The sequence below is a fragment of the Bombina bombina genome, chromosome 2, assembly GCF_027579735.1.
Source record: "Bombina bombina isolate aBomBom1 chromosome 2, aBomBom1.pri, whole genome shotgun sequence".
NCBI classification, from domain to species: Eukaryota; Metazoa; Chordata; class Amphibia; order Anura; family Bombinatoridae; genus Bombina; species Bombina bombina.
In genome coordinates, this window is record NC_069500.1 from 432577942 (window position 1) to 432596088 (window position 18147).

The 18147-nt window shown below is 38.8% G+C and overlaps 1 protein-coding gene across 1 annotated transcript in view; it reads right to left on the reverse strand.

Moving 5' to 3' along the window:
- The window catches only part of LIMK2 (LIM domain kinase 2), a 212189-nt gene that overhangs the window by 61878 nt on the left and 132164 nt on the right, over positions 1-18147 (reverse strand). The window contains exons 8-10 of the mRNA XM_053699798.1: positions 16910-17084; positions 16736-16822; positions 16400-16528 (exon numbers count right to left, since the gene is read on the reverse strand). Of these exons, the coding sequence (XP_053555773.1) occupies positions 16400-16528; positions 16736-16822; positions 16910-17084 (391 nt within the window). The remainder of the gene's footprint in view (positions 1-16399; positions 16529-16735; positions 16823-16909; positions 17085-18147) is intronic.

Consider the following 18147-nt stretch of genomic DNA (forward strand, 5'->3'; position numbering starts at 1 on the left):
TTGACGAAAATCCTTAGTAGCTTGTAAGTAAAACTTCAAGGCACGGACTTCGTCCAGATTATGTAAAAGACGTTCCTTCTTTGAAGAAGGATTAGGACACAATGATGGAACAACAATCTCTTGATTGATATTCTTGTTCGAAACCACCTTAGGTAAAAACTCAGGTTTGGTACGCAGAACTACCTTGTCTGCATGAAAAATCAGATAAGGAGAATCACATTGTAAGGCAGATAGCTCAGAGACTCTCCAAGCCGAGGAAATAGCCATCAAAAACAGAACTTTCCAAGATAAAAGTTTAATATCAATGGAATGAAGGGGTTCAAACGGAACTCCTTGAAGAACCTTAAGAACCAAGTTTAAGCTCCACGGGGGAGCAACAGGTTTAAACACAGGCTTAATTCTAACCAAAGCCTGGCAAAATGCCTGGACGTCTGGAACCTCTGCCAGACGCTTGTGCAAAAGAATAGACAGAGCAGAAATCTGTCCCTTTAAGGAACTAGCTGATAATCCTTTGTCCAAGCCCTCTTGGAGAAAGGACAATATTCTAGGAATCCTAACCTTACTCCATGAGTAATTCTTGGATTCACACCAATAAAGATATTTACTCCATATCTTGTGGTAGATTTTCCTGGTAACAGGCTTTCGTGCCTCTATTAAAGTATCAATGACTGACTCGGAGAAGCCACGCTTTGATAGAATCAAGCGTTCAATCTCCATGCAGTCAGTCTCAGAGAAATTAGATTTGGATGATTGAAAGGACCTTGTATCAGAAGGTCCTGTCTAAGAGGCAGAGTCCATGGTGGAAAGGATGACATGTCCACTAGGTCTGCATACCAAGTCCTGCGTGGCCACGCAGGCGCTATCAGAATCATCGATGCTCTCTCCTGTTTGATTTTGGCAATCAGTCGAGGGAGCAGAGGAAACGGTGGAAACACATAAGCCAGGTTGAAAAACCAAGTCGCTGCTAGAGCATCTATCAGCGTCGCTTCTGGGTCCCTGGACCTGGATCCGTAACAAGGAAGCTTGGCGTTCTGGCGATATGCCATGAGATCCAACTCTGGTTTGCCCCAACGATGAATCAATTGAGCAAACACCTCCAGATGGAGTTCCCACTACCCCAGATGGAAAGTCTGACGACTTAGAAAATCCGCCTCCCAGTTCTCCACGCCTGGGATATGGATTGCTGACAGGTGGCAAGAGTGGTACTCTGCCCAGCGAATTATTTTTGAGACTTCTAACATCGCTAGGGAACTCCTGGTTCCCCCTTGATGGTTGATGTAAGCCACAATCGTGATGTTGTCCGACTGAAATCTGATGAACCTCAGTGTTGCGAACTGAGGCCAAGCCAGAAGAGCACTGAATATCGCTCTTAACTCCAGAATATTTATTGGAAGGAGTTTCTCCTCCTGAGTCCACGATCCCTGTGCCTTCAGGGAGTTCCAGACTGCACCCCAACCTAGAAGGCTGGCATCTGTTGTTACAATTGTCCAATCTGGCCTGCGAAAGGTCATACCCTTGGACAGGTGTACCTGAGACAACCACCAGAGAAGAGAATCTCTGGTCTCTTGATCCAGATTTAGCAGAGGGGACAAATCTGTGTAATCCCCATTCCACTGACTCAGCATGCATAATTGCAGCGGTCTGAGATGAAGGCGCGCAAATGGCACTATGTCCATTGCCGCTACCATTAAGCCGATTACCTCCATACACTGAGCTACCGAAGGGCGCGGAATGGAGTGAAGAACACGGCAAGCATTTAGAAGTTTTGATAACCTGGACTCCGTCAGGTAAATTTTCATTTCTACAGAATCTATAAGAGTCCCTAAGAAGGAGACTCTTGTGAGTGGGGATAGAGAACTCTTTTCCTCGTTCACTTTCCACCCGTGCGACCTCAGGAATGCCAGAACTATCTCTGTATGAGACTTGGCAACTTGAAAGCTTGACGCCTGTATCAGGATGTCGTCTAGATACGGAGCCACCGCTATGCCTCACGGTCTTAGAACCGCCAGAAGTGAGCCCAGAACCTTTGTAAAGATTCTCGGGGCTGTAGCCAACCCGAAGGGAAGAGCTACAAATTGGTAATGCCTGTCTAGAAAGGCAAACCTTAGAAACCGATGATGATCTTTGTGAATCGGTATGTGAAGGTAGGCATCCTTTAAGTCCACTGTGGTCATGTACTGACCTTCTTGGATCATGGGTAGGATGGTCCGAATAGTTTCCATTTTGAAAGATGGAACTCTGAGGAATTTGTTTAAGATCTTTAGTTCCAAAATTGGTCTGAAGGTTCCCTCTTTTTTGGGAACCACAAACAGATTTGAATAAAAACCCCATCCGCGGAACTGGATGGATCACTCCCATAACTAGGAGGTCTTGCACACAGCGTAGGAATGCCTCTTTCTTTATCTGATTTGCAGATAGCCTTGAAAGATGAAATCACCCTTGTGGAGGGGAAGCTTTGAAGTCCAGAAGATATCCCTGAGATATGATTTCCAACGCCCAGGGATCCTGAACATCTCTTGCCCACGCCTGGGCGAAGAGAGAAAGTCTGCCCCCTACTAGATCCGTCGTTCCTTCATGCTGTCTTAGAGGCAGCAGCAGGCTTTCTGGCCTGCTTGCCTTTGTTCCAGGACTGGTTAGGTTTCCAGGCCTGCTTAGATTGAGCAAAAGTTCCCTCTTGTTTTGAAGCGGAGGAAGTTGATGCTGCACCTGCCTTGAAATTTCGAAAGGCACGAAAATTAGACTGTTTGGCCTTTGCTTTGGCCCTGTCCTGAGGAAGGGTGTGACCCTTACCTCCAGTAATGTCAGCAATAATTTCCTTCAAACCAGGCCCGAATAAGGTCTGCCCCTTGAAAGGAATGTTGAGTAATTTAGACTTTGAAGTCACGTCAGCTGACCAGGATTTAAGCCATTGCGCCCTACGCGCTTGGATGGCGAATCCGGGATTCTTAGCCGTTAGTTTAGTCAAATGAACAATGGCATCAGAAACAAATGAGTTAGCTAGCTTAAGTGTTCTAAGCTTGTCAATTTCAGTCAATGGAGCTGTATGGATGGCCTCTTCCAGGGCCTCAAACCAGAATGCCGCCGCGGCCGTGACAGGCGCAATGCATGCAAGGGGCTGTAAAATAAAACCTTGTTGAATAAACATTTTCTTAAGGTAACCCTCCAATTTTTTATCCATTGGATCTGAAAAAGCACAACTGTCCTCAACCGGGATAGTAGTACGCTTTGCTAAAGTAGAAACTGCTCCCTCCACCTTAGGGACCGTCTGCCATAAGTCCCGTGTAGTGGCGTCTATTGGAAACATTTTTCTAAATATAGGAGGTGGGGAAAAAGGCACACCCGGTCTATCCCACTCCTTGCTAATAATTTCTGTAAGCCTTTTAGGTATAGGAAAAACATCAGTACACACCGGCACCGCATAGTATTTATCCAGCCTACACAATTTCTCTGGTAGTGCAACTGTGTTACAGTCATTCAGAGCAGCTAATACCTCCCCAAGCAACACACGGAGGTTCTCAAGCTTAAATTTAAAATTAGAAATCTCTGAATCAGGTTTCCCCGAATCAGAGATGTCACCCACAGACTGAAGCTCTCCGTCCTCATGATCTGCATATTGTGACGCAGTATCAGACATGGCCCTTACAGCATCTGCGCGCTCTGTATTTCTCCTAACCCCAGAGCAATCGCGCTTGCCTCTTAATTCAGGCAACCTGGATAATACCTCTGACAGGGTATTATTCATGATTGCAGCCATGTCCTGCAAGGTAATCGCTATGGGCGTCCCTGATGTAATTGGCGCCATATTAGCGTGCATCCCCTGAGCGGGAGGAGAAGGGTCTGACACGTGGGGAGAGTTAGTCGGCATAACTTCCCCCTCTTCAGAATCTTCTGGTGATATTTCTTTTACATTTAAAGACTGATCTTTATTGTTTAAGGTGAAATCAATACATTTAGTACACATTCTCCTATGGGGCTCCACCATGGCTTTCAAACATAATGAACAAGTAGTTTCCTCTGTGTCAGACATGTTTAAACAGACTAGCAATGAGACTAGCAAGCTTGGAAAACACTTTAAACAAGTTTACAAGCAATATAAAAAAACGTTACTACACCTTTAAGAAACACAAATTTTGTCAAAATTTAAATAACAGTGAAAAAAGGCAGTTACACTAACGAAATTTTTACAGTGTATGTAACAAGTTAGCAGAGCATTGCACCCACTTGCAAATGGATGATTAACCCCTTAATACCCAAAACGGAATAATAAATGACAAAAACGTTTTTTCAAACAGTCACAACAACTGCCACAGCCCTACTGTGGCTTTTTACCTCCCTCAAAAACGACTTTGAAGCCTTTTGAGCCCTCCAGAGATGTCTTGGATCATGCAGGAAGAAGCTGGATGTCTGTGTCTGTAATTTTTGCTGTCCAAAAAACCGGCAAAATAGGCCCCTCCCACTCATATTACAACAGTGGAAAGCCTAAGGAAACTGTTTCTAGGCAAAATTCAAGCCAGCCGTGTGGAAAAAAACTAGGCCCCAATAAGTTTTATCACCAAATACATATAAAAACGATTAAACATGCCAGCAAAACGTTTTATATTACATTTTAATAAGAGTATGTATCTCTATTAATAAGCCTGATACCAGTCGCTCTCACTGCATTTAAGGCTTTACTTACATTAGTTCGGTATCAGCAGCATTTTCTAGCAAATTCCATCCCTAGAAAAATATTACCTGCACGCCATTCTCTCTCTGAAGTTACCTCACTCCTCAGAATATGTGAGAACAGCCATGGATCTTATTTACTTCTGCTAAGATCATAGAAAACGCAGGCAGATTCTTCTTCTAAATACTGCCTGAGATAAACAGTACACTCTGGCACCATTTAAAAATAAACTTTTGATTGAAGAATAAACTAAGTATAAAACACCACACTCCTCTTACGACCTCCATCTTGGTTGAGGCTTGCAAGAGAATGACTGGGTATGACAGCTGGGGAAGGAGCTACATAGCAGCTCTGCTGTGGGTGATCCTCTTGCAACTTCCTGTTGGGAAGGAGAATATCCCACAAGTAATGGATGATCCGTGGAACTGGATACACTTAACAAGAGAAATAAACCATTTACAAAGCTAACTTCACAGTCGGCTGCTGATTACAATAAAGCCATTGGGAGTTGTTATTATAAATCAAACAAACATGTAAGAGCCACTTCTCCACGTCCCCAGTGCCTGCCGTAGCTGCCCTATGACTTATCACTTCTAAGGATAATGTCATCTTGTGTCCAAGAATGTAATAAAGTGCCAATTTTTCTGTGTACATATTCCCAGAAAATAAAACTTAGCACTTACCATAGAAATCTGTCCAGCATACAATCTATGAGAGGCACAGTGAGAATTATATCCCACAAGTTCCCATTTGTCTAAAGCCACCACTGCTCTACTGAAGAGACTGATATGGACTACGGCTACACCCTAGGACAAGCAGCACAATCTTGCACTACTTGATTGAAGAATCTTTACTAACACCTAATTTACCACCTCCTTGCACTTAACGTAGGCAAAGAGAATGACTGGAGTGGGAGGGAATGGAGGAGCTATTTGGCAGCTTTGCTGTGGTGCTCTTTGCCGCCTCCTGCAGGGCAGGAGTGGTATTCCCAATAGTAATTAAGATGATCCGTGGACTCATCGTGTCATTAAAAAGAAATATATATACTCATACACACACACACATATATATATATATATATATGCATACACACACATACACACACATATATATATATATATATATATATATATATATATATATATATATACACACACATAATATACTGAATTATTAGGGAGTAGGATAATATAATATAATATACAAATTATGCGTGGGTGCAGACCCTGTTACACACATAGATTCACTATAACTATAGAAAGAAACACGAAGATGACACAGTAGTGCCCTCTCCAATAAAAGACAGGGATTTCAGCACTCCAAAGAAGACTATTTATAAAAAAGTTTAATAGATTTCTGAGTCTGTATGTTTAATATTTTAGAAATAGGTGCTCTCCGCTACAGCGTGAACTAGTCAACGGCCGGGTCCCCTAAATCAAACCACACAAATTGAGATAAATCATAATTTTTATTATAAGTGCAAATAAATTTAAAAAACATAATTTATGTAAGAACTTACCTGATAAATTCATTTCTTTCATATTAGCAAGAGTCCATGAGCTAGTGACGTATGGGATATACATTCCTACCAGGAGGGGCAAAGTTTCCCAAACCTCAAAATGCCTATAAATACACCCCTCACCACACCCACAAATCAGTTTAACGAATAGCCAAGAAGTGGGGTGATAAGAAAAAAGTGCGAAAGCATAAAAAACAAGGAATTGGAATAATTGTGCTTTATACAAAAAAATCATAACCACCACAAAAAAAGGGTGGGCCTCATGGACTCTTGCTAATATGAAAGAAATGAATTTATCAGGTAAGTTCTTACATAAATTATGTTTTCTTTCATGTAATTAGCAAGAGTCCATGAGCTAGTGACGTATGGGATAATGACTACCCAAGATGTGGATCTTCCACGCGAGAGTCACTAGAGAGGGAGGGATAAAATAAAGACAGCCAATTCCGCTGAAAAATAATCCACACCCAAAATAAAGTTTAAATCTTATAATGAAGAAAACTGAAATTATAAGCAGAAGAATCAAACTGAAACAGCTGCCTGAAGTATTTTTTCTACCAAAAACTGCTTCAGAAGAAGAATACACATCAAAAAGGTAGAATTTAGTAAAAATATGCAAAGAAGACCAAGTTGCCGCTTTGCAAATCTGAACAATCAAAGCTTCATTCCTAAACGCCCAGGAAGTAGAAACTGACCTAGTAGAATGAGCTGTAATCCTTTGAGGCGGAGATTTACCCGACTCGACATAAGCATGAAGAATTAAAGATTTCAACCAAGATGCCAAAGAAATGGCAGAGGCCTTCTGACCTTTCCTAGAACCGGAAAAAGATAAGAAATAGACTAGAAGTCTTTCGGAAATTCTTAGTAGCTTCAACATAATATTTCAAAGCTCTAACAACATCCAAAGAATGCAATGATCTCTCCTTAGAATTCTTAGGATTAGGACATAATGAAGGAACCACAATTTCTCTACTAGTGTTGTTAGAATTCACAACCTTAGGAAAAAAATTAAAAAGAAGTTCGCAACACCGCCTCATCCTGATGAAAAATCAGAAAAGGAGACTCACAAGAAAAGAGCAGATAATTCAGAAACTCTTCTAGCAGAAGAGATGGCCAAAAGAAACAAAACTTTCCAAGAAAGTAATTTAATGTCCAGTGAATGCATAGGTTTAAACTGAGGACAAATTCAAACTCCAAGGAGGAGAAAATTGACTTAATAACAGATTTTATACGAACCAAAGCTTGTATAAAACAATGAATATCAGGAAGAATAGCAATCCTTCTGTGAAAAAGAACAGAAAGAGCAGAGATTTGTCCTTTCAAGGAACTTGCAGACAAACCTTTATCCAAACCATCCTGAAGAAACTGAAAAATTCTCAGAATTCTAAAAGAATGCCAGGAAAAATGATGAGAAAGACACCAAGAAATGTAAGTCTTCCAGACTCGATAATATATCATCCTAGATACAGATCTACGAGCCTGTAACATAGTATTAATCACAGAGTCAGAGAAACCTCTTTGACTAAGAATCAAGCGTTCAATCTCCATACCTTTAAATGTAAGGATTTGAGATCCTGATGGTAAAAAAGGACCTTATGACAGAAGGTCTGGTCTTAACGGAAGAGTCCACGGATGACAAGAAGCCATCCGGACAAGATCCACATACCAAAACCTGTGAGGCCATGCTGGAGCCACCAGCAGAAAAAACGAGCATTCCTTCAGAATCTTGGAGATTACTCTTGGAAGAAGAACTAGAGGCGGAAAGATATAGGCAGGATGATACTTCCAAGGAAGTGACAATGCATCCATTGCTTCCGCCCGAGGATCCCTGGATCTGGACAGATACCTGGGAAGTTTCTTGTGTAGATGAGAAACCATCAGATATATATCTGGAAGTCCCCACATTTGAACAATCTGAAGAAACACCTCTGTGTGAAGAGACCACTCGCCCGGATGTAACGCTTGGCGACTGAGATAATCCGCTTCCCAATTGTCTAAACCTGGGATATGAACCGCAGAGATTAGACAGGAGCTGGATTCCGCCCATACCAGTATTCAAGATACTTCTTTCATAGCCAGAGGACTGTGAGTCCCTTCTTGATGATTGATATATGCCACAGTTGTGACATTGTCTGTCCGAAAACAAATTAACGATTCTCTCTTTAGAAGCGGCCATGACTGAAGAGCTCTGAAAATTGCACGGAGTTCCAAAATATTGATTGGAAATCTCACCTCCTTAGATTTCCCAAACCCCTTGTGCTGTCAGAAACCCCCATACAGCTCCCCAACCTGTCAGACTTGCATCTGTTGAGATCACAGTCCAGGTTGGAAGAAAAAAAGAAGCCCCCTGAACTAAACGATGGTGGTCTATACCACGTCAGAGGGTGTCGAACAATCGGTTTTAAAGATATTAAATGAGATATCTTTGTATAATCCCGGCACCACCGGTTCAGCATACAGAGCTGAAGAGGTCGCATGTGAAAATGAGCAAAGGGGAACACGTCCAATGCAGCAGTCATAATAACCTAGAATTTCCATGCATAAGGCTACCGAAGGGAATGATTGAGACTGAAGGTTTCGATAAGCTGAAACCAATTTCAGACGTCTCTAATCCAACAGAAACAGAGACATGGACACTGAATCTATCCGGAAATCTAAAAAAGGCTACTCTTGTCTGAGGAATCAACAAACATTTTGGTTAATTGATCCTCCAACCATGTTCTTGAAGAAACAACACTCATAAAAAGCTGGAAAGGATCTTTCCATTGAAAATGAGCAAAGGGAATTGAATCCAATGCTGTAAAAACTTCTATGCATATATAGCAACTGAAGGAAATAATAGAGACTAAAAGTACCGACAGACGGAACCCAAATCAAATTGTCCCTTGTCTGATAGAGACAAAGATAGTGACATAAACCATCTGGAAACCTAAAAAAGGTGACCCTTGCGTGAGGAATCAAGAGCTTTTGAAAAAAGATCCTCTAACTATGTCCTGAAGAGCAAGTGAAACATATGAGATTCCGCATCCACAGGAAATAATCTGAATGAAAACAGAAAAATGAAGAATATGCATTTATTGTATCTAATGAAAACAAATAATGCTATCAATGACCATAAAAAAGGCTAAATAGTTTGAATAAAACTCCAAAACCCAGTTCCTAGAAAAAGAACTGGAAGAAATACCCCAGAAGATTCCAGGTCTGAGCAGCGCTTGAGCCATGCTTCAACAGTATCCAGAATATATAGGACAGAAACACACTGAAAGAAAGTGTTAGCCTTACTGGAATAAAATCAAAGAAATTTGGACAGAATAGAACCAAATAAAAAGTCTTAACCTGCCCCTTACCAGCCAAGCTGGAAAACGGCACGTACATCGCAATATTAGGGAGCTGATTTCGAACCCCAATTATAAACATGTTACTTGGGAAAGAACTCAGGAATTCGTTCCTTAATAAGAGCAACCAAACTAATATAAGCTTAAAGTTTAGTCTTAGAACTCAATCTTGAAGCCCATAGTAACAGTTAAGAATTGAATCCAATTATAATTGATTATCTTAGAACAAAAGAAATATGGATTTTTTTTTTAATTTTTTTTAAAAAACACAAAATTCTTCTAGCTAAAATAGCTAAAGACATAGATTAACCCTCATTTGCGAATATATTCAAAAATGAAGACACAAATGAAGTCATTAGCATGATAGTCCAGTTTAAAGGACCAGTCAAAACAGAGGACTTGCAAAATGCAAAACAACAAGACAAATGCAACAGCACCTAGTCTAGTAAATGTTGTCCCTTTAACAATGCTAAAATAAATCATAATCTGATACTTAGAAAAGTACCTGAAACTAAATAATTTTCCATAAATAAGATATAACTATATAAAGGAAAATAAATACTATTTTGCTATAACAACAATAGCATAATTAGTAGTAGAGATAGCTCCAATAAATTGGAGAACCCTCCAAAATAAATTTAACTGCTGACAAAGAATATAGTTTAAAAATAAAAGAAAATTCTCAGCCTATTCCATTCCCTAGTATGGGGAATTGGAAGGAAAACCTCTGAAATCACAGAAGAATAAAAAGGCAGAAATAGTGTCAGCTAGTTTTAAAGAACTAGTTACCTTAATATCCAAAATAATCAACACCTCTTCAACAAAGAACAAATGTACTTTAATAATAAAAAAATTATATAAAAAAGTAGATTTGTTAGTGTCAATATCTGATGAAGAGAATTTCTGAAAGAAAAAAACATCATCAGAGAAGGATAAATTAGTACGTTGTTGGTCATTTGAAACTTCAATAATTAAAAAAGAAGTGAAAAAGACCTAAAAATTGTATTAGAAGGCACGAAGTCAGAAAAAGCCTTAATCAGAAAAAATATTTCTTATAAATCTTCTAAACATTTCTTGTACTTAAGAATGGAAATGTATAAAGCATAAATACTAATGGAATCTGCATGTAAAAGTATATCATAATAACTTAATACAAACCATAGCTAAAGATAAACATTTATAACATTTAAAATAAATGAACTTAGCTTTGGTAGAACTGAAACTCAGTTAAGCATTTTTCCAGAAGTGGCTTCTGACTCAGGGACAAACGGAGACATCTTGCAATATGTAATAGAAAAAACATAAAAAGCAAAATTGATCAAATTCCTTAAATGACAGTTTCAGGAATGGGGAAAAAAATGCCAGCGAACAAGCTTCTAGCAACCAGAAGCAATAAATAATGAGACTTAAATAATGTGGAGACAATAGTGCCGCCCATATTTTTTAGCGCCAAAAGACGCCCACATTATTTGGCGCCAAAAATGACGCCACATCCGGAACGCCAACACTTTTGGCGCAAAAAAACGTCAAAAAAATGACGCAACTTCCGGCGACACGTATGACGCCGGAAACGGAAAAAAAAATTTTGCGCCAAAAAAGTCAGCGCCAAGAATGACGCAATAAAATGAAGCATTTTCAGCCCCCGCGAGCCTAATAGCCCACAGGGAAAAAGACAAATTTTAAGGTAAGAAAAAATTTGATTAATCCATATGCATTATCCCAAATATGAAACTGACTGTCTGAAATAAGGAACGTTGAACATCCTGAGTCAAGGCAAATAAATGTTTGAACACATATATTTAGAACTTTATATAAAAGTGCCCAACCATAGCTTAGAGTGTCACAGAAAATAAGACTTACTTACCCCAGGACACTCATCTACAAGTAGTAGAAAGCCAAACCAGTACTGAAACGAGAATCAGTAGAGGTAATGGTATATATAAGAGTATATCGTCGATCTGAAAAGGGAGGTAAGAGATGAATCTCTACGACCGATAACAGAGAACCTATGAAATAGACCCCGTAGAAGGAGATCATTGAATTCAAATAGGCAATACTCTCCTCACATCCCTCTGACATTCACTGCACGCTGAGAGGAAAACCGGGCTCCAACTTGCTGCGGAGCGCATATCAACGTAGAATCTAGCACAAACTTACTTCACCACCTCCATAGGAGGCAAAGTTTGTAAAACTGATTTGTGGGTGTGGTGAGGGGTGTATTTATAGGCATTTTGAGGTTTGGGAAACTTTGCCCCTCCTGGTAGGAATGTATATCCCATACGTCACTAGCTCATGGACTCTTGCTAATTACATGAAAGAAAGTGTTTCAAATATTTAAAATAAACACATAGAAAAAGCTGGCCAGCTCACAACAGTTACTCACGATGCAGGTTATTAACCTTAGATAGAGACAATAAAAGTTATTAAGCAACACCCCTACCAGTGGGTAGCCCTGTGATTACACAGGAATCTGCTATCATGGATAGAAAATGGGGATCCATGCAAAATAACTAATGAACATCAGAATAGTATTGGCAACACCTCTCTCAGAGGGTAACCCAAACTAATTTGGAAATCTGTTATCATGAGAAAACACCTGAGGATCTATGCCTAATACTTGAAATTATGTAAAGGTAGTACATGTGAAAAATCAGTTGCATGTTAAACCTTTTACACTTTCGTATTAATAAACAACACCCCTACCAGAGGGTAGCACCAATATAATAAAAAGGTACCAGCTACCATGGTAAAACTTTGGGGATCTATGTTTATAGAATACTAGTTGTGTAATCACAGCAAATATGAACCATTTATATCGTACATATCAGGCAGGCAAAAAATAGACATTTGAACTCTTATTATAGAGAGTTACTCATTTCCCATTGCAACATATATTGACACTGTTGCAAATAGAGTTCATTCTATTTCTTTATTTCCCAGAAGATGTATTCCATTTGAAGAAATACTTAGACTCAATAGTCCAGAGATACATTACACATAACTTCTGGGAGGGAATCCTTCTCCGTTATGTCCTCTTTAAAGTGACTTTGTCCGGATATAAAGCCTGCTTCTTATTGCGGTTCCAAATCTGTGTTTGCAACTTGCATCGAGCAACAAATTAGGACCTGGTTCTTAGCTGTGCAGAATGATGTCACACGCCAACGGCCGTTTCAACCCCCACGTGACTCAAACGTCATTGGGGCTTCCTCAGGGCGTATACTTCATGCTCTACTACTTGTTCTATTTAAGCTCAGCCCTTATTTTGGATTGGTGAAATTATTTGCGGTATTGACACAACATATTTTTAAATGCTGTTCACAACAAAAGAAAGATAATTAAAATAAAAGAAAGAAATTACAATATCTCAGTTCGCACATAAGCAATGGATTTGGTCAATTCTAATAATATATCCACAGCGCTTATCTCAAATTTATACAGATGAAATTTGCACTTAATTACATCCATACACTTTTTTTACCCACTTCCAATATAGCGAATACAGGCAAGAACGAGCACTAGAAAACATGGCCCCAATATTTATTATTAGAAACTTACTCTCTAAAGAAGAAATGTATATTTAAAAATTATTACCTATTGATATCACTATTGGGGTTTAGAGAAATATGAACTTTAAAAAATTCTACAGAAAAGGGGCAAAATCCAATTTTCATTCAATCCTTTTGGTGACAGGGTTTTTAATCTGTATATCCAAGCCACTTCTTTTCTAAGAAGCAGATTGTCTATATCACCACCTCTACCATGAAGAGAGCATTTCTCAATGCCTATTACTTTAAGGTCATCTATAGAGCAGTTATGGCATAATTTAAAATGTAGAGCTATATTGCTATTAATGATTCCCTCCTTTGCATTAGCAATATCATTACGATGTTCAGTGATTCTGTCTTTCATAATTCTCTTAGTTTTACCTGTATAGTATAGAGGGCACGGACAGTACAGCAGATATATTACATTATCAGATTTACAATGTCAGATTCTTCTTTAGAGAGTAAGTTTCTAATAATTAATATTGGGGCCATGTTTTCTAGTGCTCGTTCTTGCCTGTATTCGCTATATTGGAAGTGGGTAAAAAAAGTGTATGGATGTAATTAAGTGCAAATTTCATCTGTATAAATTTGAGATAAGCGCTGTGTATATATATTTTTAGAATTGATCAAATCCATTGCTTATGTACGAACTGAGATATTGTAATTTCTTTCTTTTATTTTAATTATCTTTCTTTTGTTGTGAACAGCATTTAAATATATGTTGTGTCAATAACGCAAATAATTTCACCAATCCAAAATAAGGGCTGAGCTTAAATAGAACAAGTACTGGACCATGAAGTATACGCCCTGAGGAAGCCCCAATGACGTTTGAGTCACGTGGGGGGTGAAACGGCCGTTGGCGTGTGACGTCATTCTGCACAGCTGGGAACCAGGTCCTAATTTGTTGCTCGATGCAAGTTGCAAACACAGCTTTGGAACCGCAATAAGAAGCAGGCTTTATATCCGGACAAAGTCAGTTTAAAGAGGACATAACGGAGAAGGATTCCCTCCCAGAAGTTATGTATAATGTATCTCTGGACTATTGAGTCTAAGTATTTCTTCAAATGGAATGCATCTTCTGGGAAATAAAGAAATAGAATGAACTCTATTTGCAACAGTGTCAATATATGTTGCAATGGGAAATGAGTAACTCTCTATAATAAGAGTTCAAATGTCTATTTTTTGCCTGCCTGATATGTACGATATAAATGGTTCATATTTCCTGTGATTACACAACTAGTATTCTATAAACATAGATCCCCAAAGTTTTACCATGGTAGCTGGTACCTTTTTATTATATTGGTGCTACCCTCTGGTAGGGGTGTTGTTTATTAATACGAAAGTGTAAAAGGTTTAACATGCAACTGATTTTTCACATGTACTACCTTTACATAATTTCAAGTATTAGGCATAGATCCTCAGGTGTTTTCTCATGATAACAGATTTCCAAATTAGTTTGGGTTATCCTCTGAGAGAGGTGTTGCCAATACTATTCTGATGTTCATTAGTTATTTTGCATGGATCCCCATTTTCTATCCATGATAGCAGATTCCTGTGTAATCACAGGGCTACCCACTGGTAGGGGTGTTGCTTAATAACTTTTATTGTCTATCTAAGGTTAATAACCTGCATCGTGAGTAACTGTTGTGAGCTGGCCAGCTTTTTCTATGTGTTTATTTTAAATATTTTAAACACTTTAAATTTAAATTTATTTGCACTTATAATAAAATTTATGATTTATCTCAATGTGTGTGGTTTGATTTAGGGGACCCGGCCGTTGACTAGTTCACGCTGTAGCGGAGAGCACCTATTTCTAAAATATTAAATATACAGACTCAGAAATCTATTAAACTTTTTTTATAAATAGTCTTTTTTTGGAGTGCTGAAATCCCTGTCTTTTATTGGAGAGGGCACTACTGTGTCATCTTCGTGTTTCTTTCTATAGTTATAGTGAATCTATATATACACATACACATACATACATACATACACACAATTTTCAACATTTATATATTTTTTGCTTTAAAAAAAAAAATCCTTTCATGGATTCAGCTAGAACATATTTTAACCCCTTTCAGAGAAAATCTTGCCCAAAATACTGGAGACTTATTAGCATTTTTTTTTGCTATCACTCCATTTAAACAGAAATAAAGCCTGTTTTTTTTTTTTTTTTTTACAAATAAAAAAAAACAACTTTATTTTCTTTAATTAGACAACCCAACGTACTGATCTAGGCCCATTTTGGTATATTTCATGACACAATTTCGCTGCCAAATGAGAACAAAAAAAAAAAAAAGAAAAAAAAAAAGTTATCTTTTTCACAAACTTTGGGTTCCTTTACTAAAATTATTTACATACAGCTTGTTCAGTTATAACACAAATGGTTGTAAAAGCATCACTGGGATTCCCTTTGTTCAAAAATAGCAGACATGCATGGCTTTGCCATTGCTTTTTGCCAATTGCAACTGCCCACCAAACTTCTAAAATTTCTGGGTGTGAAGAGGTTAGTTAGCTGGTAAGGGTAATAATATTACCCTCTCACCTGACACCTCCCCAATCCCCCAAAACCGCTCTCTCTCTCCCACATCCACACTCCTCCCCACCATCTTAGATACTGGAAGACAGTCTGCCAGTATGCAATTTAGGGCTTTTTTTTTTCTTTTTAAATTTCTTTTTTTCCTGCTGTCTAGTGATCCCTCCTCAACCATCCCCCCCTCCCTGATCCCTCCCTAACCCACCCCGCCAAAAAGTGGTGGCCATCTTAGGTAATGGTGGTGACTGTCTGCAGTACCCAGTTTTAATTTTTTTTTTTTTTTTAATTCTTTTAATTAAGGAAACAGAATCAGCATGACATAACATAACTTATCTCCAATATACAAAAATATCATTTTCACATACAATTATGCATTGAGATTATCTTCTGTCATTACAGGAGAGGAGATTGTACACTCAGTGCTTTTATAATAAAGCCATTGATGTGATGTAAAGGTCCATAAAGTCTATCTCCAAAATACAAAAATGTAATTTTACACATAATTATGCACTGAGATTATCATTTGACATAACAAAAGCCTGTGAACGCAGTTTATCTATAATAAAGCCCTTGATATGTTGTAAAGGGTCCATAAGGTCCATAATTGGATGCATTCTCTGTTTTCTATAACAATTTTCAATTTTTAATTCAACCAAACAATTCACAAACTTACTTCCATTTTACAAAAACAAGAGCCTGTAAAACATTTTAAAAGGTTCTCATTTAGGAGCAAAAAAAAAAGTGTCACTGGCAACACATAATCTCTTTCCTACAATACCCTCTTTAATCTTTCTTCCTTACCCCACGAAGGAAGTCCTTTAGGGTCCCACACTCTATGTACTCAGTCAGCAGGTTCAGCCTTCTGTCCTTATACAGAACCCCAATAAATCTCAGTACATTGGGGTGGTCCAGACAACGCATAACCTTCACCTGAGAGACAAGGTGAGATGGAAGCTCAGGTTAATAATTCCAACCTAAGAAACAGGCAGTGCATGAACCTTCAAATATATTTTCTGATCTTCATCTTAGCTGCATTATTCAAACAATTTCACACAAAATGTATAAATATAGAGAAAGATATAGCATGTTGAAGAGCAAGTTAGAGAATGCATAAAATAGGATTATGTGGTCAATAACCTCAGTTAGGAAGGTTTTCTGAGTCTGTTCATCAAATTGTATTAGCTCCTTCATCACCATAACTCTCCCTGTGGCTCTGTGTGTAACCTGAAAGAAAACAAATAATATCACATATTGAAAAGACAAAAAACGGTGTCTTATGACAAGATGCTTCACATCCATCTCTGCACGCACTTTAATAGCTCGTCCAAAAAATCCTTTCCCTAGCTCCTCCCCGTGAAGTAGATCAGACGGACGAAAGTTCTGCTGAGCTGACCCTACTGCAGAACGAAGAGACTCAGAACGAGAAACATAGCGAGGGTCCTTGGGAGAGCAGGGCCCAGGGGAGTGGGAGTTACTGTTACTGCGCCTAGACAGGATGGAGACAAGGGTCAGTAATACAGAAGGGAAAGCAGAAATGACAGTAGGTGTGTGAAAGAGAGCAGCATTATAAGGACAGAGGGTAAGCAATACAAAGAGGGATTTGGAGAAGAATGGACAGAAAATATATGGGGAGTGCAGCATTTAAAGGAACCATAAGAGGAAATTAATTTGAGGAGCATAAAGATGGATTGCAAGTACATAGTATGAACAATGTAAATAGAAAGGGTAAACCGAGACCCCACAACGGCGCTCTAGTCAAATAGAACCTGGTTTATCCACTTAGGGTAATACCCCTGTTACAGTGAATACAGACACTATCAACTTGTGATAATAGTAGTTAACAAAAATGTGTACAGATATGTGTGACAATAAACCAGAATAATAAATATATTCATAAAGAACACCAGTACGACAGCTATAGCTCTAGATTGGCAGATACTCCAAAGTTAAACACATAGATAGGGAGGCATATAGGTAGGGGCCCACAAGAGTATGAAAATACTTATTCAACTTTGCTGTATCATCCAAGGAAGTTCCATAAGCATAAGGATAGTGCACTTATCCAAAGTTGTGTGGCCACAGTCCTTGAACATAAACTTTGAACAAGATTTGTCCTATTTGCTTGAAGAGAGTCCGTCCGATGCAGGAAACGAAGAAACACAGAAGTGGTAATTTCATCCACAACTACCAAGTGCTAATTATACAGTGGGAGTGTGCAAATCTCTGACGCAGTCGGTAGCCGAGTAACCTCGGTCAATCCTAGCTGTGTAGATATCGGGGAATAAACCCGATGTCTGCTCCCTAAGATACGGAACACAACTTGCAGGACGTTCTAGCAATAGTATGAATGTTGGTGGTAGAATGACAAAAATTCTGAGCGGAAGCCCTGAGAGGAGGTGCAAAGCAGGGTCAAAGGTGCAAGGCTAAGAAGTGGCAGAATAGAGAGGCAACACTAAGGGCACAGTGATGATTAAAAACTCACCGGCAAGGAAAGAAAAATGCAAAATCTTTGAGCAACATATTGTAATTCATGTGTCTCTTCTTCACAT